Here is a 25112-nt window from a genome sequence, read left to right as displayed (position 1 = left end):
CCATGGCAGTCCTCCCTGCTTAGGTTCCAGCTATTTCGTCGCGTTGAGAAGAGAGAATTTTTCGAACTTCACTCGTACTGGACTGATTATAGAAACTTCGCGGCCATAAATTTGTGAGGCAACAAGCATGTTGACTGGCTCTAAGGCTACTTGAAAAAGTGTGGCAGGGCCCCTTTAAAAGAACATGTTACCCTCAAATCAATTCTTCATTTTATTAAGCTTGTTATGATGGCTTATATGATCCAAGTATAATAAATTTTAAGACGTTAAGTATCTTACAGGTTATTCCTCGCATCCTACTGAAACTACTAGTCAAGGTTGTTTCAACTTCCTTTGAACGAAAAAAAAAATGGCATTTGCATAGAGCCCCTATTTCAATTCGATAGAAATATTGTGCAGGTTAGTTGGGTCATGATAAATATTCCTTTTTTTTTTTATGTGTCATACATACCATTCGAATTCGATTCAAAGTTATTCGATCGAAATCACTATTTGCTTTGAATTCGCTTCAAACCAAAAATTCACAATTTGCACAACCATAGTAAACAATCATCATGCCTAAACAAACTCTCAAATATAGATTCTATTGATTGATTTGTGGGGTTTAACATCCCAAAACCACCATATGATTATGAGAGATGCCGTAGTGGAGGGCTCCGGAAATTTCGACCACCTGGAGTTCTTTAACGTGCACCCAAATCTGAGTACACGGGCCTACAACATTTCTGCCTCCATCGGAAATGCAGCCGCCACAGCCGGGATTTGATCACGCGACCTGCGGGTCATCAAATATAGATTCTTAAATTTATTTAGTCTAGGGGTTTCTGGGATGTCAAAATAGACTCTGTCTGGGCTGTCCCTTTCCTTTTCTGTCCCCTCCTTTATCAAAAAGAAAGAGCTGCACCTCCATTTTGCAAAATGCTGTGTGTATCCTGAGCAGGTGTCAAGAGATCTTTAGCTGTCTCGTAATACCATTTTACCTCAAGGCAAATGCACAGAAAAACTGCTCACTCAAAACTAAAATCTGCTGGCCGAGTGAAAATCCAGGCCGTAAAACATTCTAAGGTCACTGCAAGACTTAAATGTTTTGTGCACTACTTTAGCTAGATGCACATTGCTTGGTCTGTCAGTGTTTTGTGGAGCCTTATCTTTTGTAGCATGATCAAAATGCACAGTTATCTTAGCAAGGTCGACAGCTGGGCCAGTTGGTATGGTTCCATATTGTTTGAAGCAGTGCAAATGATAAGACAAGAAGTGACCACAACAAATGCTTACCCCAACTAACAGGTTTATTATAAGATGCATAAAAAGAGAACATAAAAAGAAGTGACCTGAAGGAACACTTACTGCCAGTTGTGAGCAAGCGTTTGTGGTGTCCACTTCTTGTCCTGTCATTTGCACTGATTTATTTAATATGGACAGTTACCCTCAAAATTTGAACTGCCACAGTGTATGTACACAGTGAACAGCACATGTTACAGAGCTACTTGCAAAGCGTACAAAGCTGGGCTGGTTGATTGACCTTTGTGCTACTTTTGCCTTGAGGGTTAGTTAGTTCATGATAGCAGCATCAAAGAAGCACAGTTTTGAGAGCAGTGGAAAAATGAGTAGCCACCCTCATATAACTGAACAAGTGCCCATGCTTTTGTTTTTATAACAAGGTTTTCAAGGCTCCTATGCAAGGCAGTGCAATTCCCTTGTTTGGATACTGTTAATTCATTCTACTGTTCGCCAGTATCAGAAGTTACCTGTCAGAGGCTGGAAATTTGCAGTACAATTCCTGGAAGCACCGCTGCAGTGAATATTTGCTGGCATCGTATCATGTTCAGATTTACAGGAGCTCTCTCTCGGAGTGTCGATTTCGTAATTACAGTATATGCAAATGGTTACAGGCCTATTCAAATGCGAATCGGCAAACAAGCAAGGATGCATTCAACTGCAAATGTCTTATGCTTCCAGCACTGCACAAAAACAGTCAAGTAAAGGTGCAGCACGCAAAGCCGTTCACCTTTGTCCAAAGTGGCCCCGCCACGGTGGTCTAGCTGTTAAGGTACTCGGTTGCTGACCTGCAGGTCGCGGGATCAAATCCCGGTTGTGGCGGCTGCATTTCCGATGGAGGCGGAATTGTTGTAGGCCCGTGTGCTCAGATTTGGGTGCACGTTAAAGAACCCCAGTTGGCCAAATTTCCGGAGCCCTCCACTATGGCGTCTCTCATAATCATATGGTGGTTTTGGGACGTTACACCCCACAAATCAATCAATCATTTGTCCAAAGTGCTACTGAGAAAAAATTATTTTCTGCTACCGAATTTCCCACGCTAGACAGTGGGTAAATGTAACATAAGTCCACAAAATAGTTGCACACCGCACACCAAACAATGCAGGCCAGCAGGCAGGCACTTATAACATAATTATCTCTCTCATGCACAAATTTTAGTGGACTGCCGTAAAATGTGTCTATTTTATGAAACATTATTCTAGGGAGACGAGGTAATGCGATATAAATTTTCTTTCATTTTTTCAGTCCTCATTTAATATTAACAATAGAATCGCACTGATTGCCTTAAGCATACTGTCAGCTATGCTTCATTTTTGCATAAATTAACTTAATTAACAGCTCAAAGTATGTGCCAATATTTTTACCACAACTGAATGAGCACAGCACATCAAACTATGTAGTACCTTCTACAATGAGGTGATCTATAGATATACGCCGCTCAGTAGAGTGATCGAGTGATGCATAATGCCTATAGAGGGTTACTTGTATAAGGTGTCAATATTGCCTGGAGCACTATCATGTGAAATGTGTTACATGTGGCATGGTCTAAGATAGTGCTTTCAAATCATCACTGGCCAAACCTATTCTGCTTTGTCATTTCGTGTCTGCATTTCATTCTTGCACGACTGTACATCGTTCCGGAAAGGGGGGAAGCTCGTTTCAGCACATCTGCCACAGAACACACCATTTATCCAGTGACAAAAGACACTACTCTGCCGTTTCACCCTGGTTACATCAACGTGGCCACAGAACGCGTGTCACCAGATGGCGGTGCATCGTGAGGCTGAAAAGATGCATCAGAAAACTTTGAACAAGAAAGACTTTGGGAATGACCACAAAAAGGGTCTAGGAAAGACGGTGAGCAGAGGGCAAAATTTGCCTGGGAAGAGGTTTTCCTGAAGTCCAACTCAACGAGCGGTGCTCGAAGAGCCGGTTTCCTTTCAAACGTCACTGGTGCCCCGTTGTATTCACTTCACACGTGTTTTTAGATCTGACTTTTCGCTCAGTGCAGCAAGCAGCTGACATAACTGCTAAATTCCATGCTTCTAAAGTTTTTTTTTTTTATTCAGCAGCAACAGAAGTCCACAGGATGAACATAAATGTGACCAGTGGAATCGTTTTCTGAAAAAGCAGCTCCTAAGTCTAGCCAATGCTATTCACTTACACTATTTTGTCAACAACTTTCTATATAACTTTCAAAAGATGTCACTATCTCTGACAATTACAATTGTACTTCACTATTATTGCTCACTTATCGCTTCGTATGCTATAGGATTTTGAATGTGCACTGTAAGGTGGGCAGAAAAAATAGAAGGTGTATGTGTTAAACAGAATAGATGGGTTACTTTACTCATGTTCCGCATTATGCAAATCTTCAATGGCCACTAGTATAGCTGTTCATGGAATAGCATTTTACATGCTTAAAACTGCAACACAATGTTTTTCTAGTGTTAGTGGTTCATTTTAATTTACTCATGTTGATGTCACACTGACTGCCAACCCAGCTTGAAAAAAAAAAAATAGACGCAAATAATTTTCTTTTGACTGTTGTTGAAATCCTACGATTGTTATGAAGTGTCACTATTGAAAATTTTCAGCTTGGGACTGACTGACCTAGCTTTCACTCTGCAATATCCTTTCTCTTGCACACCACAGATAAGCGAAGAATTTCATGAGAGTCCTGATAACAGTGTGTTTGTATATCAAGACGGCCTGTTGACCCACAAAAATATCTTGTTTAGACTAGCAGATATGCAAAAGTCATTCAATGTGAATATAGTATTCTCCATCAACTGTATTCAGCACATAAAGTTATAGAGGATAGTTTTTTTTATTCAGAAAACACCTATATTGTACTTTAATCGTCTATAGTTTTTTAAGCACATTATGAGCTATGAAGCAACATTTCCAGCGTTGTACTACCAGGAAGGAAGGAGGTGATTGCCTTGATATCTACACTTACACGGGGTGTCTGATTGTTCAACTATTTGTCGGTGCTCGATGGTTAATGGGCTCTGAAGCAGCTAAAACTGATGCAACTCTCAGTGTCAACGAGAAATTTGTTGGATACATACATAACATGTTTAACTACCGCTTGCTTAGTTATCGCAAAAGGTACTGCAGAGAGTAAAATTGCACTCGTGCACTCAGCAACACAGTACACTGCACTTGCCAGATACACTTTTGCACTCTGTAAGGGGGCTCTGCAACACTTCTTTAATGCAGCCAGAAAACACAGGCGTTCTGTGGCCAATGTTCATATGTGTGAATATGTGAGCCTAGTATCGCTGCACAGCATACGATTTTGTGTCAAGAATAGCCGAAAAGTGCTTGCTCTCTCTCCAGGGCAACATCGTTGCCAACTACGAAGCAAATGGAAGGAAGCGGGCGTAATGGATACTGACTCATTTCGGGAATGCCACACCAACGAACGACCTCACAGGCCACGTACCGCCTCGTGTGGCTACCATGGCCTCCAATGAGGTGCTGCCATACAGGTTTGAACCAGAAGTAAGCAGCCAATATTGTCACAGAAGAAAGAAAAGATGAGCGAATTTCTTGAAACAATGGCGCATATGGCAATGTAATTTTTGGGCACTACAGCAGCCGCTCACCGTACTGCCCTTGCGTATTTTCCTTGTGTATTGCCCTGTGTGGCATACACATGAAAACGAAAACAGAAAGTGCTCGCTATGCCTGATAGCTGCGCTTGCCTGGTTTAAAAACTTTTGCATCAGATACTTTTGAAGCAACGATCTATAGCAAGATCTTTCTATGATAACTCCTAAAGGTGTTGCGGAGCCCCTTTAAGAGCTACAGCAGACGCTTCTGCTCAGACAGTGAATCCAACTCGAGTGCAATACAAGTGCTTCACTTGGGTTGGATCGTACGCATCATCTGACCTTAGTCACGAACGCTGCCAATTGAGGAGTTGCACATCTGTGGCTAGACCTGCGCTTACAAGTGGCCGTCTCTGAATACTAGACTGCTGTATGTAAGTGCCAAAGGCTGCAGCAGGCAATATCATTCATTAATACTTCATGCCTCGCTACATCACTTTGTCAGCAGCACCCCAGCCGTCTTTCAGAGCTTGTTTGTAACAGCCTTTAGACAGAGCTTCACATAACAAGTTTTGACTCAGAATTTTGTTTTTAGCGTAGTGGTTGAGAAACTTGTGCTTCTCAGCAGTTTAATGACTGCAACTAATGTGTATTATAAAAGCAAAGCAGTTTTTTTTTGTTCTCGATGATATATATATATATATATATATATATAGTACTGCTGGCATTGCAATGAAGATCTTCAAAACTTTAAAGCTACTAAAAACTTGAGATGACGACCAGGTACAACAGTGCTACTAAAAAAATTCCATAGTCGGAGAATCTTGAAGAAGACAAGACTTAAGAAACGAACTTTAGGATGCTTTCATGATGACCTCAGAGTTCTACATCACTGAACTAATCAATCATTCATCTGCCTATGGCACTGCAGTGCATCACAACGGCCTACATTTTTATTCTTATTTGTAAAATCTTAACGAGGATGGGCTAGTTACTGCTGTGTTTACAATCAGATTTGCAGTTTGTTTACAATTAAATATTGCAGATTAGTGTTCTCACTGTTCAACCAAGCATATAAAATCGTACCCCACCCAGATTTCTGTGAAAAAAAAGCCAGTGTCGTTTACACTCAAGAAAGTTGCTGCATAGGCTCTTCAAGTTGTCACTCACGAGGCCTATTCTGCATTTTAATTTCACGTTCAGAATTTATTTGTCCAAGAAAGGTCCCAAGAGTGAACGTTTCTGCAAAGGTAGTTATTAATTGGAAGCCTTTGAATCCACATCTCTATTTAGACATGGCGCACAGTGCTCTATCAGCGGGATCATTTCAGCATAATATATAGGCACCACAAGTAGTTTCAGTATGTTTTTCATTGACTTAGCGTGGTTTCCAAACACTTATTTACTGAGTCTCTTAAGACTGTTTCATTAACGTTCCTCAGCAAACTTTTTAAAAGGAGACGCTAAGAACAGGGGCCGTAGTTTGGGTCGATAACTTTCAGCGATACATTCACTTTGAGTGATTCCTCATAATATTAGTGTTGCACATACCGGCATCTAACGGCGATGAAGTTTCTCGCATGCTGTCGTAGCACAGTTGCCAAAGTTCCAGACCACTGTGGCTCACCTAACAAGTCTAAACATATGGCACGAGCTTTGTGAACTCGCACACAGGTGAATGTATCTCCACTGGTAATTGCCTGAGAATACTTCCCAAGATTACAGATTACACTCCATCTGATAACTTGAAATACTCTCACGGATGTAACCTGACTATGAATATAAACGACATCTCTCACGAGCTGCAAGAGATGTAATGTTGCAGCTACACTGTTTTGCAATGTGATAAATCAGCCACAGCACCCGGCGAATCTGCAGCAATGTCACGGATCGTCATCAAGTGAATTCCTGTGATCAGTTCGTCTATACTGCCTACGCTTAGCTCGAGTTGTAAGTATTGCAGCCTAGCAATTGTCTTTATCCTACTGCCGTCAAAGTTTTGCATATGGAATGGTTGCAACATCGCTTAATGTTTAAGGTGAGATTTCACTTTTTTTTTTTTTTTCAGGTATAATTAGGAACAAAATACTTAGCACAAGTCCATATGTATGATCAGGCAAGTTTTAGAAAGGAAATAATTGCGATTATTCCAGCATTACATCCAAGCAAATAGTGCTGTAATAATAGTCACATCCACAAAACTCGTTCGTAATACTATTCAGTCACTTTTAAATAAACAGTTGTTAGCACCTTAAATAAGACGAGACCAGTGTAGTTGCTCTGAAATCTCATAACATGACTAAATCGACATTCAGAGCACCTACACCTCAACTACTGCAAACCACATACTTTCTATTCTGAATGGTTTCAAATGCAACACTACATACACAAGATACTGTAAATAATCTAGCTTTACAATGCCACCATGTGTAAATATTTCTTTGTAAAACAGAGTAAAAAGTAATAGAAAGGTAGAAGTATATCATGAAGCTGTAACAAAGTATAACTCGTTAACATGTCATCATCATTGCAGTGCTGTCATTCAGGCCAGCAATAGGAATGACAGAGTTGGCCGGCTCCAACTTCAACGAAATTCAAGTGCATTTGCACACAACTAGTCACGGATAAAGGAAGTAGGCTTAAGCACGTTCCTTTTTTTAGTTTGCAGGCAGGATAGCTTTTCTTGCTGGAGATGACGAACTGCTGCTGTTGCTCGCGAGATGGCACAGCCATGCATGAACTTTGACATTGCAACCTTGCACAGCGCACCACCATTGCCCCCCCCACCTTGGCAATCGATCGGCCATGCTGACATGCATCGGTTAGAATCCAGCCTTTGAGTCAGTAGGCGAATGCCGCCAGATATCGGCTGCTGGCTTGCTGTGCACTGGCCTGGTGCGCATTGGCCTGCGGGCGAGGCAGAGAGACAGTGGACGATCTCTGATGGCTGTTGACGTGTGCTGCCGTCGGCACTGGTGAGTGCAGCGGCAAAGTCGAGTTGGGCTGCGGGTGCAGGAAGAAGTAGCGGGACACGGTGGACACCATGAACCCTTGGCCCATCAGCATAGCACTGCTCAGGTCTGCACGTAGAAAGGACAAACGTCCATCAGAGGTATTTGTTAAAAAGGGCTATGGCACCTAAGTTTGGATCATAATCTGTATTATATGTGTATTAATGCTTGTGCATTCACCAACAACCTGGCAGAGTTCTAGGGAATTTGGTGCAGTACTTGATTTATAATTGAATATATTTATAAATATGCACGTGGTCTGAGAATCAGGCAACACTGGTGTACTCGCAAGCCGTGACGTAACATGCTGCTTGCTGTGTGAGCGTCTACATTCTGGCGCACGATTTTGCTCTGTACTCAGCTGTGGGTACAAAAGAACTATATTTCGCATTTTTTCAGCTTGGCATTTAAACTGTATGACTTGCAATGGCTGAAACTTGAATAGAAGACAATGGCTCTTCTTTGTACAGCACATGGCATCACACATACCATGACAAAATGGCGGGCACCCGCAGTGGGCAGGGTTTATAGGCAGTGATAAATAGGGCTTTTCAAGCCCTGCAATATTCTTTTACAGTCCATTTTTTAGATATGTATAGGCACAACAGACCCTTTACTGCTATTTTTTCACTGAATACCACTAATTTTTTGGTGACCATGTCATGGCCCCTTTCATGACAGCGAACAAAGGCCTCTCCCATGTTCTGCCAATCCAACCGGTTCTGTGCCTGCTACCACACTGTATTGGCAAACTTCTTAATCTCATCGGCCCACCTAACTTTCTGTCTCCCCCTCACACGTTTGCCTTCTCTTGGAATTCAGTCAGTTACCCTTAATGACCAGTGAATATCCTGCCTATGTGCTACCACTGGATATCCTGCCCGGTCCATGTCTATTTTTTTCTTCTTGATTTCAGCTATGATATCCTTAACTTTGGTTTGTTCCCTGACCCACTTTGCTCTCTTCTTGTTTCTAAGGTTACACCTATCATTTTCCTTTCCATCACTCACTGCATTGTCCTCAATTTAAATTGGACCCTCTTTATAAGCCTCCAGGTTTCGGCTCCATGGGTAAGTACCGGTATGATGCAGCCGTTGTACACCTCCCTCTTGAGGAATAGTGGCAATCTACCAGTCATGATTTTAGAATACTTGCCACATGTGCTCCACCCCATTCTTATTGTTCTAGTTACTTCAATCTCGTGGTCCGGCTCCGCTGTTACATGTCCTGAGTAGTAACAGCATTTCTTCGCAACTCACAGTGTCTCGCTACCTATCGCAAAGCGCTGTTCTCTGCCGAGACTGTTGCACATTACTGTAGTTTTATGCCTCTTAATTTTCAGACCTACTCTTCTGCTTTTCGTTTCCAGTCCATTAACCATGAGTTGTAATTCGTACCCTGAGTTATACTCATCAATACAATGTTGTCGGCGAATCGCAAGTTGTATGGCCCCTTTAATGGTGGCTAATGTTCGCTAGTGTTGCTAATGATTTTGTTTAAATGAATTTGAGTGAAATAATGTTCATGTGCTGACTGACATCCCAGCAGGAATTTTTATAGCACAGCCCTTAAGTGCCTGTTACTGTTTTGAGCTTTGACAAGCTTTGTCCTTCATTGTCCCTTGGCATAGGCGAGCGAACAATCAAAGCAGAAGACGAAAAAGTGAAGAGGAACTCCTCGCATGCCATTTTTGCCAATCAGACTGCGAAATGCAGTCACATGGCATAAAATATTGGTTTATTTCAATGCCATTAGATGGCCCAGCTCTCCGCACATCTCAACGGAACATTTTCTCTGCTGAGCCAGCATGCACATTGAAACCTTTCAACAAGGAATGCATACTACCAGCGCTAACGTACATCTGTGGTTGATTGTGTCTACCTCTCACAACGCAGCAACTAAGTTTGAAAGTTGGTAAGTTCACCTCATACGACATGTGTATGATTACAAAAAACACACTTCCGAGACCCCAAAAAATTTCTTAAAGGCTCCCTATCAATGTTATCAGCAGAAAAAACACATCTATAGCACATATGTATTTATATTACAACAGGATCGAATAAAAGTGTAAAATAATTAAAACAAACAAATACAGTATGAAAAAAAATCACACAAATTACAAATTTTTTCAGCTCTACTTAATGAAAAGACATCTTAGGAGAAGACAAAAATGAGAACTGCAAACAACTATGGGCTATACTCTGCATTGTCAATAAATTAGTGCTTTAACTTTATTTAGTAATGTATGCAAATACAAATCTGTTTTTAGGAATAGATAAAGCAATGTTCATGGAGTATTTAAGAAATAGATGAGCAATTATTACTTGACAATCACTCGTATTGTGTTTTTTTTTGGTAAATTAAGGAGCATAGAACCTGCGCTGAAGCACTCGCAATTCATCCCGTTGGTATTTATATTGTCTGGTAATCTAGAAAACAAGCCTAGAGCTGCACTCAAATTTTGAATTAGTATAGTAATTGTGGAAATTTTGCTGCTTCATTTATATTTTTTTAAAATTTTGAATGCTAACAGAGGAGTGCCTAAGCAACAGTGCCTGTCACTTGGGACACACAGAAAAGCCGTGAGCTTTTCTTTTTCTCTGTGGCATAGCACTTCTATTGAGGTGTGCGTGAGGGCACTCACAGACTCCAGTGACCATCGAGGCCAGAGGCGGGACGCAGGGCAGGTGGCCAGTCAGCCCGGCCGCCTTGAACGCGACCAGCTGCAGCCGGGTGAGGGTGAAGTGCAGATGCAGCACGGTGAACTTGCGCCGCAGCAGCAGCTGTGGGGGCAGGGGCCGTGAGGCCAGCTTGACAAAGATGACAAAGCCATACGTGCCCAGAAGAAAGGAGCCCGCCTGGAGGAGCATCAGGTAGGGGGACGCATTGGTCGCCTCCATCTGCAACGACAACGCCACTCCAGACTGCCTCAGGTGGTTTGGTGCGACTCCTCATCCTGCTAGCACAGCGCAAAAGGCGCGTCAAAGGTGCACTAAGTAGAACACTTAAAGTCACTTTAGACTGAAAAAGCCTGTCTTCAAAACAAAAGAGGGTTCATTTCATGATTCAATAAAGTTGTTGTAACAATTTATTAAGAAAGAAAGGGCATATTGAAGAGCTTTTTTTCTTTTTGTTAGACACAACATCAATGAAAACCAACAGAAACGAAGGCAAGGGGTGATGTTATTTGCAGTCTTTTAACTGCCTTTTAGTAATTATGATGAAGATGCACAAAAGTTAAAGTGGATGAAAAGACAACTTGCTGCTGGCAGGGCCCAAACCTGCAGCCTTCGTGCAATGTGCCGATGCTTTACCATTACGTTGAGCATAGAAAGGTTGCAGGTTCGGTTCCTTCTGGTGCCAAGTTGTCTTTTCGTCTACTAAAATAGAGTTGAGAAAAACTTCAAATAACATGCCCTAGACCTTCCTTGGCTTCACTGTCTGTTTATTTTCATTATTGTAATCTTAACACGAAGTGTCTCGTAACACGAAGTAATCGTAACACGAAGTTTACGAAGTGTCTCCTGACGGGAAGAGTACCAGAGTCTTGGAAGAACGCTAACATCATCTTGATACATAAGAAAGGAGATGACAAGGACTTGAAGAATTACAGGCCGATTAGCTTGCTCTCTGTAGTATACAAGCTATTTACAAAGGTAATTGCTAACAGAGTAAAGAAAACATTAGAGTTCAATCAACCAAAGGAACAAGCAGGATTTCGAACAGGCTACTCAACAATCGACCACATTCATACTATCAATCAGGTAATAGAGAAATGCTCAGAGTATAACCAACCACTATACATAGCCTTCATAGATTACGAGAAGGCGTTTGATTCAGTAGAAATATCAGCCGTCATGCAGACACTGCGGAATCAGGGCGTCGATAAAGCATATATAAACATCCTGGAAGAAATCTACAGGGGATCAACTGCTACCATAGTGCTTCATAAAGAAAGCAACAGAATACCAATCAAGAAGGGTGTAAGGCAGGGGGACACAATCTCCCCAATGCTATTTACCGCGTGCTTACAGGAGGTTTTTAGAAGCCTAGAATGGGAACAGTTAGGGATAAGAGTTAATGGAGAGTACCTTAGTAACCTGCGCTAACTCAGGGGACGAATTGCAACTCATGATTACGGAGTTAGACAAGGAGAGCAGAAAGGTGGGTCTTAAAATGAATCTGCAGAAAACGAAAGTAATGTACAACAACCTCGGAAAAGAGCAGCGCTTCGAGATAGGTAATAGTGCACTTCAAGTTGTAAAAGACTATGTCTACTTAGGGCAGGTAATAACTGCAGAGCCGAACCACGAGATTGAAGTGACTAGAAGAATAAGAATGGGGTGGAGCACATTTGGCAAGCACTCTCAAATTATGACAGGTAGATTGCCACTATCCCTCAAGAGGAAGGTATATAACAGCTGTATCTTGCCGGTACTTAGCTACGGAGCAGAAACCTGGAGACTTACAAAGAAGGTTCAGTTTAAATTGAGGACGACGCAGCGAGCAATGGAAAGAAAAATGGTAGGTGTAACCTTAAGAGACAAGAAGAGAGCAGAGTGGATTAGGGAACAAACGGGGGTTAAGGATATCATAGCTGAAATCAAGAAGAAGAAATGGACATGGGCCGGGCATGTAGCGCGTAGACAGGATAACCGCTGGTCGTTAAGGGTAACTGACTGGATTCCCAGAGAAGGCAAGCGAGTGAGGGGGAGACAGAAGGTTAGGTGGGCAGATGAGATTAAGAAGTTTGCGGGTATAAATTGGCAGCAGCAGGCACAGGACCGGGTTAACTGGCGGAACATGGGAGAGGCCTTTGTCCTGCAGTGGACGTAGTCAGGCTGATGATGATGATGATGATGAATCTTAACAAGAAAGTGTTGTAGGCCGAGCTCCACCAGGGACTGACACACACTTCTTGCACCACCAACAGAAGGGCACACAAGTAGCACAGAAATAAATACAGAAGAAGACTTTCACTGAGTTACTCGGCAGAGAAGTTGAACCTCCCAGTCTGCGACTGTTGTGCAAAGGTTCCGGATGCGCTGACCACTATGCCACAAATGCAAAAAGTTCCCAGGGATGAACACATAGTATAAGCTTTTCACTTATACAGGGCGATGCCAAAATCTAGGAGCTGTGCAAAAAATGGTGCACCGTGTTAAAGCATTGCAGGAGCATATCAGTTGTTTAGAAGAAGTACAGACAAAAGAAGTTTTGAAGGTGAGATAACAAGTGGACACACACACACATCACCGACAAAATATTAACTACTAAAGCCGAGAACATATTTAAAATCATTTTTGAAGTGTGCGCTGCAAAACTGCACGCAAAATAGGGCACCTCACAGCATCGACATAAATCTGCTTTGAGTGTGAACAACCAATAACCAGCTACATTGCTATAAAAACATCTCCAAATAATCAACGCTCTCACAATCAAGCAAACAGGGTTTGCAGCCACGACAAGTGGGCCGTTGGGTACCTAATATTAGTAACACAAATAGCGAGGCATATGACATTTCTCTACCAGTGCTCCTCTAACGAGTCGGGTTCCTTCTAGATGCCAACAGTGTTCACGCACCTTGTCCCCTTCGTGGATGCCAGTGAGCGTGCATACAAAGATGATGGTGACCAGAATCAGGGGGATGAAGAACAGCTGGTACACAACCACCCGCAGGACAGCATACCTTCGCCTGCAAGGGCAACGTGAGGAACCTCACAGTCTGTGAAGAGTTCGCTTTTTCATTCAATTACAACAAGTTGTACTACACTCAGACCTCGACATAACAAACCCAGATATAACGGAATATCGGTTATAACAAAGTGAATTAAGAATAGCCTTGCAATAAATATAGTGTCAGGAATTCACATTTATAACAAATTTTCAGATATAGCAAACGTATTTTGTTGCAAGGTGTAACATTGTTATAATAAGGCTTCAGTGTATTACGCATTTCTTAATTAAATGTTCTTCATTATCATTATGCTTTTATCAACTTTTGATGATGAAATAATATCTTTATGAGCCTAGTACTTCATTTTATTTTTATACCCTCTGATTTTCAATGTATGTAACTACTGTGTGCAATTGCGTTCTGGATGCATTCTGCTACAGTTTGCACAGTTGCTTTGTCTGCACTCTGTGTGACCAAAAAGCCATAAAATTAGCTTTGAGCTCTTGCTGCTAGGAGCGCTGTACTATTGTCAAAAAGGTCCATTGTCAAAACCAACTCAGGGTCCACTTAAATACTGCATAACTTTAAGAATGGTTTTATGAAAACAATTTTGACACAATTAACAAGAGTAATATTTAGTGAAAACCAATTAAAGAATGCATTGTACTGAGTAAACAGTGAAAAAAAAGTTACAAGAAAAGGAATAATAGGTGCAGAAGCACGTGCACTCACAAACATGCACCGACTGGCCTCTTTCATTGCTTCACTAAATGATCACTTTTTCCGGTGCTTGCATGATTTTCCAGCATCTCCACTATGTCAAAGCAGTGTACTGAATGGGAGAGAATTTGAGATGTCTCTTACTGCTGTTTTCGTATTGTATCCGTAATGCATTCTCATATTTGCCTTTTCTCTTAGCTTGAAAATTTTATCTTAGCTTGAAAATTTTACCTTGTGGGAAAACTACAGCATAGTCAATAGGTTGCAAGTCTGCCCTCCCACTCAACCCTCCTTTGAAATTTTACATTTCATAAGTGAGCACACATGAACATGCATAAAGGGTTTGTCATCCCCTCTCTCTCCTTCTCATGCCCTGAAAAAAAATTTCTGACCACACCTCTTATGAATGGAATGTAACTTTGTACCTTTAAGGAATGGAAACTGGGATGTGCCCAAAGGTGAAAAATCTCCCATATCTCACCATGAAAAATTTGGCCTTTTTTGCAATCAAGGTCGTAGAAGAAACAATTAAATATATGCTACGATGACTGTACTATTATAAATGGCTGTCACAAACCTGCTGTGCAGGTCTAGTGGGTATGGTGCTTGACTGTAGGTTGTGAGATCGATACCTTGCTACAACAGCAGCATTTCGATGGAAGTGAAGTGCTAGAGGCTTGCGCACTTGGATTTCGTGGTACGTAACAGATCCCCAGGTGGTCTGAAACCCCAACGACTATTATTGTCGTCACGATTGTAACACCACTAAACTTTGCTGTTTCCTGTGCGTTAACGTTGGATGCGGCCCTATGGTGAGGTGTAGTACAAGTGGGGTCTCACTTGGAGAACGAAGGCGTCGGGCAGCACCACAGCACGCAGCAAACGGGGGGACCCCGCAGTGGCATCTGCTCGTTGATGAGCCGCTGGACAAGCTGCTCCGAGCCCCCCGCATAGCAGCTGATCAGCTCAAAGTACATCACCAGCGAAAATGGAAGATACCTGCGCAGGAACATGGCAGACATGCCCAGCAGTGAAAGATTTCAATGGCATCTTCTCTCCCATTGTGCATTTTTCGTGCTTATTTTATTGCACCACATCCATATATGGCTAATCAATCATCAACCAATGTTTTGTAAACAGTTTATTTTCCTGATCCACCACTGTAGCGTAGCCAACCTTAAGTCTTTCCGGTTACCCTCCTTGCCTTCTCCCTTTCTGTTTCCTTTCTTTCTCCTGGACTATGTTTTATCAGAGGCAATGTTCTAGGCAGTGGCTAGGAAACATTAATTGACAACTGCTAATGGTTATTAATGTATACATGCTGTACATATGTGAGGGGTTGGGGTTATTCACCGGCCAAAGCAACAGACAGGGAGGATATGAAGCATGAAATTATGGGCAATTTGGTAGGACATTACTGTATTACGAACAGTGCAACCTAGAAGTGGTTACAGCGTAACTACGGAAGATATAAGCATTGCTTCCATAGCTTGACATTGTTTATTGCTTCCGTAGTTCCGCTGCAATTACTTCTACATTGGGCTGCACATATAAACAGTGAGGAGTGTACGTAAGCAGAATTTCACACGCAAAGAAAGGGAGAGTAATGCAGTTGGAATAAATACAGAGGCTTTGTGGAAGAGCTACTGTAAGCAGCGTCTATAGCGGTATGCAACGTAAGTTCCAATCAGTGCTGAAGAATGTAACTGCAAGTCATCTGGATTCGTGCACGCGCTTATTTGTTGGTGATGTTTAGTCAAATCTTGTGGTAGTGTGCTGACCCCATTGGACTCGGTTCAGCACAGCCATGTTGAAAATCAGCACAGCCATGTTGATAGCCCATACAATTACAGGGTTTCATTGGCTGAAGATGAGTTTGAAAAAATATGCAAGCGTAGAAAGGGCAGTTGATTTGCAAAAAGACCTGACTAATGTTACGCAAAGCACACAGAGATAAAGAATAAGTGTGTTTAATGGTCAATAGATGGCACATCAATAGAAGCAGCAACATGTAATATATGAATGTTTGATCATTTTGCCTAAGCCTAAACGATTTTTGTGAGCCTAACGTCGCTTAAGACATTACACTGCATGTGTGCCCGCATGCTTCAACCATTGATAGAGTGGTGCCACCTTTCACTTAACATTCGTTGATAGATTTTGTGTATTCCTCCTTTTCTGCTATTGTGCAATATGTCACTTGATAATGAAGGGAACTGCACAGATGAGATTTTTTTTTTAGTATACATATACAAGCAACAATAATAAAAAAAAACAATGCTAGCGCTACAATAAGTTCGGTACATCAGCACATCCCCCATGTCATGATAGCATAATAACTGAAGCATGAAGTAGTAAAATGTCAAACCATGAAATTTGTAGAAGTTTCTTGGTGCACTGTGAATTATTAATTATGAATCAGAAAATGAAGCAAGCAATAACCAGAGGAAACAAGAATTATTGAAAATGGACTTGAGTTGGGAACCCACCATGCCAAGAAAGTCTTGAGAAGTTACAGCTAAGGAACAGGAGGTTAACTAAAACAAATCTAACACAGGCACGGTCTGTGTTCATCTAAATAAAACTAAGGAAAACCTTAGTGGAAGTTCGCATTAACGATTCACTACTTGAGAAAACTAGAAACATTAGCTTACTATTGTCACATGCCAATGCTCAGGTGTCTGTGTGCTACGTGCACTGCCATTAACTCTTTACATAACCTAGTTAGGAAAGCCATGGTCTTTACACACACTGACCTTATAAAAAAGAGGAAAAAGTTTGAAACTACACAGATTCATCGTGACATTGCAAAGTTTTCTCAATGATATGTATCATAAAATTTTTTTGTATTATTCCACTAAATCTCTGCATTACCTCTCATAAGTTGTATACTGTTTGGCTAATTATCATTACTCAAATAGTGTACTTTAATGATTACTCGAATTATATAATTGTAATGCTTATAAAACCTGCGAGTGCATAAAAGTGCATGCGAAAACTACATATGCGTGCACCCGTGTACACTCCCACACAATGTATACATGAGGGCACACAAGAGTACACATTTTAGTGCTTGTCGACCAGAGCACAAGTGCAGCAGCCAGACTGCATACGACTGTGCATATGCGCTCACTCACAGCATGATAATAGAAGAAGTGGCATCGTGAACCCGTGGGAACACGGTGGCCACTAAGGCACAGACCGAAGTTACCTTCATAAAGGTGAATGCCACAGAGAAGCAGAATGGGAGGGTAGAGGGGACAGAGAGAGACAAAAAGAGAGATGTTAGCAATGACGAAATTATTTGCACATCACGTTTAGCACAGCAAGCAACACAAGAGCAGGAAGTTTGGGAGAAAGTGAACAACCGCGCCATTTGTGAGTTGCCGAGTGTATGCCCTGGGAGACCTTATGATCTTTACATACTAGAGTGTTCGTTCTTAGCGCATGTGATTGGTTCAGGCTCAGCTGCACGTCCCAAGTTTGTAATGGTCACGCAAGCCTTAACCAACTGTGTGCAGTGTGGACCAACGTTCTACAATAGAACACATACAAGATCACACTTCCGGTTCTTGTAAATGGACATGCCAATCACGCCTCATACTTATTATTAACTTGACAATCATCCCTGTGACCATTCTTGCCACACCTGATCTGTGACAGTATATTGACTTTTGAGTGTATTGTTTAACATAAAGCCATAGAATTCAGACACCGCTAGATTAATGCATGCCCACAATATTTATATTAAGACATAACTTCAAAAACATCATTTTTAGAACAGTTTGTATATAAACATTACAGACTAGCAATGTCACTGCACAATGCTTCTGATTGTCTTCATTTAAAAAGTGATGCCCCACTGATAGTACCTATCACCTGCAAAAATATATGACTGCTGTGCTGCACATTGAAGTAAAGTCAGTTATGTTTCAGCAAAGATGGCCAATCACTTTTGTGATTGGTATGCCTGTACCAGTCTTTAATATCATAACACTCACAAAAAAGTACAAGCAAGTTTAATTATGACTTCAGTTTATTTTCTTTACAAAGTGCCAGCTAGATAGAGCATAGGCAGACTTCAAAAATACACATCCATGTGCAACAACAATATGAACATCATGGTTTACTACATGAATCAACATAGTAATGTTTGCCTTAATGTTTCTGGAGGTTTACATGACACTGCACCCTCTGTAGTGCAAACAGTTGGTGGAAACAAAGTTGTGAGAGCTAAGTTGTCTTCACATTCTCCCTCTTCACTCGAGGTATTCTACAAGGTGTTCAAACTTTAAACACATGCAAGGTCACAGGTATAGAGTTTTTAATCTGCCACCAGGGCCAGCCATTTGGACCCAATTTTTTCATTGAAAAATTCCTAAGTGCAGTGGCACTGGAATCCCTGCAGCCTGTTAAAGGCTTGAAATGCAGCTTTTACAGCATTCGAAAATATGGTGCAATTTGAGTGTCCAGGATGGCAGCCTAGATAAGCTTTCATTGAACTTTTAGCTAGGCATGAAGTTTACTCACAAACTAAAGCTCTCTGTTTTCAGGAAGGTTCGACAGTACAACGAAAGCACAGTGCAGGTGGTAAACACACATACAGGAAACACAGCAAGAGCCAGGGAGCTGTAGAGTAGTGTCCTGCGGGGCCAGCAGGCACTGAGGTAGTGGCATTCGTGAACGAACACTGCCACTGTCGTCACCACCATTAGACTCTCCACAGCCGCCAGGAACAGCGCCCAGTTGCCCAGCACTGCAATTGGAGAAGGACATTGCGCTTCCTCACGTTGCATCAGGTGTGTGTTATGCGATGAACTGCTGGCTCTATACATCTCTGTTGCTTTTTCTTATCCAACAGTACTTAGGCTTAAAGCAAAGTGAGTGACGATGTTTTTTAAAGACGATAGACTTTCAACGAAAAAATTTTGGTCTGTCTATCTGTACATTTGTCTGTTTGTCTGCCCTAACGATACCTCGAACTGTACCAAACGAAAAAATCCATTCGCAGCACCCACCAATATTGCTCAAGGCTTAGCGTTCATAGTTGTGCGATTGTCAATCAAAAAGCAATTATTGTGCATATCTGAGGCGCCATAACAACACTTCAAAGTTTTGTATGTCTGCCTTTATAATAGAAGAAGCACACACAAGTAACTCTAAGGAATGTAGCGTTTATCGCGCTGCGCTGACAGTGCAACGCGATGCTCAAAAAGGTGCTTCCAACGCTTTGCTACGACGTCACGGTGGTGGCACCTGCTCGTCGCTTTGTGTTCTACACCTTATCACCTCCGAGACTGGCGCGCATCTTTCTCTGCGGGCATCACGCCTTCGTTTTCGAAGATAACTGCCAGATGGCGCTTGTGTCTAATGTACCTCAATGCGCCCGTTCGTCTCCGCTACACGCTCGAGGCACTCTAAGCAGCGCCTCCAGGATACCATTTACCGATTTTCTTGCACAGAACATCAAATAAACGTTTTGTTAACTCTCTCCAGACGCAAGACTATCGTCTTTCGACTACATTTGCGATGTAACATGCAGATTTGGAACAAATTTATTTATTTATTTACTTCAAGTACCTGCAGTGCCTGAAGGCAATATATTGCTGTGGCAATACAGAAAGTTACATATGCTTGTACAAATAAATAATTGAGCAAATAAAATTAACACAACAGAACTATAAAAAAAAAGGGAGTTCATGTCATTACACATCCAACATCAATGCTCTGGACAATGCTTCAGTGCAGCAACAAGCAATTTGCTGCCGTAGCTGATTCCGTGGGGTTATCTGTTATTAGTGGAAAAAAATGAGGGCTTTAATACAATTATTCTGTAAATATTTTCCGTTATTTTTAATCAATGGGTATTTCCATGAGATATGAAACAAGGGGTAAAAGGAAGTTTACGTATCTCTTTCAACCATACCAGAAAAAAATTTTGAGAACCATTTCTAACCTCAATGTGTATAATAATTACCACCAGCTGCTCTTAAGTGCAGTGGCACTGGAAGTGAAGTCGTAATCGCTAAAGGCAAATCGGGCTGTAGTTTAGTTATTATGAGCTGCAGTGTACCTATTATCTCCTTCACATGTTGTATGTAGGCATAGATTCGTGTACTGTGTGTAGCTTGTGAAACAAAAAAAAAGAACTTTTCTTTCATAAATGCTTGCTTTCTATCGACTCTCCATATATGTATGTTTAAACATCACCAACAAGGTCTAAAGTTCGTGCCCACCTGTGTTGTCACCTGTCCTTGTGCATTACGCTAAATTAATAAAGCTACAAGTAACCCATGTTCGCCCATTCGGTGCACATGTTGTTTCATTGAAACCACGAAACTACGAGGCCGCAGTTAAAGGAGCCCTGTGGCACAAATTAAGCGTGTAGTTTTCATTGCTTCTTCTGGAACTGTGGAATGCACCAGTATCGTTGTGCAAGTGGCAACATGAAAAACAAGAGCTGTTATAATTTTATTTCATTCGAAAGACCACGTTATTTTTGGACTACAGTAACATAAATTGGCTATTTTTGTGATTGTAAGCGACGTTTTATCACGTGGGAGCGATGATTGGTTTGGCATATTGATGGTTTCACGTGACAGGTCGCATGTAATATTCATAAGGTCCCAGCTATGCCACACTAATAAGCACTAAAGAATACAAAAGCACTCCTTTATACTTGCTAAAATGTAAAACTTCCTTCTTTAAATATGAACATTTGAAAACTCCTCCAAAGCGGGGCTAGATGCACTGCACAACTGTAACAATGAGGCAAGTCGTTCAGTGTGTCTTTGTAAAAGGTGCACGCTGATTGGAACTGGCCTTCAATGTTAGTGGGAGAGCAAGATGCAAAATAGAATGTTTTTTCTCGTCGTATACTGGGGCTTTTAAAGTTTGAATATCGATAACTACCGTTACTGTGCGCCAATTTCAATAATTCTTGTTGCATTCGTCAAAGCATTGAACACTGTACACACACACCAGTGCCGCAAAATGCTGGTTAAAAACTGTCACAGCGCTCCTTTATGTATGTTACGCTAGCAACATTCTCTGTGGACATAGGCGTGTGCACAGGGGGCAGAAGGGAGGGGGGCAGCCACCCCTCCAAGTCAGAAAGGGGGGCGTAAAGTCGGCCCAATACATTGACATCATTCGGAGCGAGGGGCGCTGTGACAGACCTTCACTCCCTCCTGAAGGGAACTCCACACACGTTTGTGTCCATGGACATTTAATGAAATTAGCCGGAATAGTTGCCCATGCATAGTGGAGGCAACATGTTCTCCAGCTCGGGCACAAGAAACGACGGTCCTGGATTGGTGCTGCGATATTTTTATGCATGAGGTTCGCCCTTGTAGGCGATTTTATGTACACCACCAGAATTTTCTTGCTTTTAATTACAGAGCTTCCTCAATCTTTTTCTTTGGGAGCTTCCCAATTTACTTGACAAAACCACCAAAAGAAGTTATATATATATATATATATATATATATATATATCAGTGAAATATGAAACAGCAAGCCAGTTTTTTTTTAACATTTTCCTTCAACTTTCGTCAAAATAGTTATATACGCAAGTCCACTCATGGTCCTGGCATTATCTGTTAAATTTCCACAATACTTAAATCTACCCATATAGGTAAAAGAAAAAAATTTAAAAGCTTCGGCAGAAACTTTAGAAACCAGGCCAGAAAAAAAGATAGAGCAAGAAAGCTTGTGGTTTTTTATAGCACAGGCAGGGACACATTTCTTAATATTGCAATATTTAGCTTTACCTTAATAATTTTGTGAAACAAACCTTATTGCCTTAAACTCTATAAAACCCAAATGCAGAAGTGATAATGTATAATTTGATGTGAACATCATATTTCTGCTTGTGTGTTATACTGAATGCCATAGATAAATTAAATATTACAGAAAAATTACTATGGTGCAATAATTGAGGGAGTTTTGTTAATTGCACATTATTAACAGTCAGACATACTGCGATTATATGTACTTCCAATTTGATATTGTAAAGAATATAATGCACAGCTTTTTTTTTCCATTACCATACATGAATGAGTTGGTTAAACACTCATAAATTATGCTGTAAGGATAAATTTATTAACCGGAACAAGACATATCTGGGGGCGTAGCAGGGAATTTTTTTCGGGGTGCCACCTCCTTGATCTCAAGAGGGGGGGGGCGAAGGGGAGGGAGGGCTTAGTGTGCCTCATACAAGATATATAGATATGTGTAAATTTTCCTTTTTTTTTCAGAAAAAATTTATATTGTTTATGTGTGAGCGCACCTTGTGAACGGCTGTCATCAGTCGATGTGAATTTGGTGACGATTGGAAAACTGTTCAATCACTTAATTACGTGCAGTAAGTAGGCATGTTCCTCCAGCTATAGCCTAACGAACGTCAGAGGCACAACAACAAAAAAGAGCGCACATTTCAAACTCAGAATTAGAACAACTGACCGGGTTGTGTTCAAAAATGCGATATCGAAACAACAGGTTTGTTCTCCTGCGCGCGCTGTTTGCGTGCCAATTGAATACAATTATTAGTTAATAGCAGGGAGCGACGGTATCTTAAAACGCTAGGTAAATATTCGTAAGAGGTACAAAGCGCGAACTGTGACAACTATATATATATTTTTTAAACATGAAACTTTCAAGCTTACCTGCGTATGCTTCCGATGGTGTTGGTGTATAACCTTTTTCCAGAAGCTCTGAGCAATTCAATGTTTTCATTGTTCGCTGAATTGTGCCAAGACATCACAACAATTTGATGCTGTAACGAGACAAGAAATAGAAAGAGGCGAGGTATAGAAGTTGCCGATAAATTTATAACGACGCGGCCAAAGTGCGCTTCGCCGCACTGCACGAAGCAAACGCAGTGAAGAGTCTTTTACAACAGCGGTTGCGCGTTACTTTTCGCCTTTAAAAGATTCAGTTTCGTTTCACCTAAAAGCGAGGTAAAGGTAGGGCACGAAGCGTAAAATAATAAAACGGCTGTCCACAACTATACGAACGAGCGCACGCCAAACAAGCGATCCAGATTTGGCCTGCGCACGTTACAAAACGACACAGAGCCGCCGATCGAGATGTTTTTTACATAACGTTCCGTTGGTCTAATGGCAAAAACGTCCGACGATTGGACCACCGCTACTTCAGCGCACACACAAGTGCGGCCCGCTTTTTTTTTTCATTATCCGCTTTTTCCTGCCCTCCACGCGCCAATAAATCGCTCGCCGCAGGACCATCGAGACGGTGTGTTACGTCTACCCGAAAATGCACCTATGCATTGGCTCCGCGGGAAACGCCAATAAAACACCTCTATCGGGCGGTCTCCTCACGCGCTTCATTGAATAACTGGACTCTTCGGTCAGACAACCGATACACATGTACTCAACTCGATTGGAGGGGATAACGAACGCGAGGAAGCGAAATCGCGAGGATTAGCAACGCGAGCGAGGCACCGCTCGTTGATGATTGTGAGCGTAGAAAAGCGCAGCGTCACCTGCTTTGCTCGGGGTGAGTGCCGGGGGGTAGGGCGGCGTGATCATCATCAACTATCGGTGGTGGTGGTGGTGGTATAGGGCCGCAGCATGAGCTTAGCGGCAGCGCGCTGCTGACGCGCCGACATTCGGATCTCCGCACAGCTGACGGACGAGCCCAGCCCTCCCGGCCGCTGCTGCTACCACAACGCCCAGCTTCCTCACTTGGTGGCGCCAGTTCGCGATCGGCTTCTTGCTTTTTATCATGATAGACATCGCTTCTTGACGATGATTATTACCCCATGATCACCTAGTGGGATGGTACTTCGCTAGAGTGTACTAGAAGGATCTTCTAGTAGACTCTAACCATAGAGAAAGAAGCTATGCTCTAACTTCGCATTGCGCACGACGGCTGTGCCCCACTGCCCGAGATTTGAGAATATATAGGAATCTTCGATTTGGCTTGCACTAGTTCAGAAAAGTGCAGGTGCAGAAAAAGCGGTGCCAAGCGGTGCAGTGAGCGTGCAGCGCCGGTCGAGCAAGTGCAGGTGCAGCCTCAACCACGCCTCGGCACTAGCCGACACTAGCGCGCGACGGCTACAGCCAAAACGAAGGCGTGAGTTGACGTGAGTGCAGGCCGGAGAACACCTTGTAGTGTAAGCCTAAAATAGCCGCCTCCGCCGCCTTGTCCGATCAATACACGGCCGTGATGGCACTTCTTGTGACTGCGATGGAATTGCTGGACTCGAGCAGCGACGACGATTCCGTCAGCGGTGCCGTTTGCAGTGACTGCGACGATGAGTACGACGATGCGTGCATCTTGGTCGCGTGCGCGTTGGTGCGCGACGATGCCAACCGTGTACCCGGGTACGAAAGCATTATCGGCAGGTACCATGAGTATGAATTCAAGCGCCTCTTCAGGCTGTCCAGGGAGACTTTTGATAGTTTCAGTGCCAAGTTCAAGACTTCAGCCTTCTACCCAAGGGCAGTGCAAGGCCGCCAACAAATCAGTGCCGAAAAAACATGCCTCATAGCGCTTGTGTACCTAGGCTCACAAATATCTATGTACGCCATAGGCGACAAATTCGATGTTACCGAGTCGTCTGTTCATGTTTGTGTGACACGGGTCGTTCACTTCTTACACGCTATTAGCGATGAGATAATTTGCTGGCCTAGTAGCGCGGAAGTGACCCGCATAAAGAACGGCTTCCTCGCCAAAAGTAAAGGCAAGGGCCCAAGAAACACCATCGGCTGTATCGATGGATCACACATCGGGATACTCACTCCAAGCGAATCTACGCAGTCTTACTTCAACCGGAAAAAGTGGCCTTCGATAATCCTGCAAGGAATCTGCGACGACAGGAACAAGTTGCTGAACGTGTTTA

The 25112-nt window shown here is 42.3% G+C and overlaps 1 protein-coding gene across 1 annotated transcript; it reads right to left on the bottom strand.

Moving 5' to 3' along the window:
• Positions 1 to 3313: 3313 nt before the first annotated feature.
• Positions 3314 to 23948, bottom strand: LOC142767265 (organic solute transporter subunit alpha). The gene is made up of 8 exons (XM_075868562.1): positions 23751 to 23948; positions 22912 to 23021; positions 18851 to 19002; positions 17384 to 17457; positions 15087 to 15245; positions 13433 to 13544; positions 10494 to 10749; positions 3314 to 7918 (listed from the first exon to the last, which is right to left on the bottom strand). Exons 2-8 carry the CDS (start codon positions 22979 to 22981, stop codon positions 7680 to 7682), a joined length of 1062 nt encoding a protein of 353 aa, XP_075724677.1. The 5' UTR covers positions 22982 to 23021; positions 23751 to 23948; the 3' UTR covers positions 3314 to 7679.
• Between the last annotated feature and the right edge of the window lie 1164 nt (positions 23949 to 25112).

This window comes from Rhipicephalus microplus, chromosome 7 (assembly GCF_043290135.1).
Source record: "Rhipicephalus microplus isolate Deutch F79 chromosome 7, USDA_Rmic, whole genome shotgun sequence".
NCBI classification, from domain to species: domain Eukaryota; kingdom Metazoa; phylum Arthropoda; class Arachnida; order Ixodida; family Ixodidae; genus Rhipicephalus; species Rhipicephalus microplus.
The sequence above is the reverse complement of the archived record's forward strand: the minus strand, read 5'-3'. Positions and strand labels throughout refer to the sequence as shown.

Bases quoted from the DNA above. Each gene is read 5' to 3' on its own strand.
- LOC142767265 (XM_075868562.1), bottom strand. From the start codon at position 22,981: ATGAAAACATTGAATTGCTCAGAGCTTCTGGAAAAAGGTTATACACCA. The intron at 17,458-18,850 runs GTATGTGTGTTT...ACCTTTATGAAG, and splicing joins TGGCTCTTGCTGTGTTTCCT to GTAACTTCGGTCTGTGCCTT. The intron at 13,545-15,086 runs GTGAGACCCCAC...TTGCCCTTGCAG, and splicing joins CCGACGCCTTCGTTCTCCAA to GCGAAGGTATGCTGTCCTGC.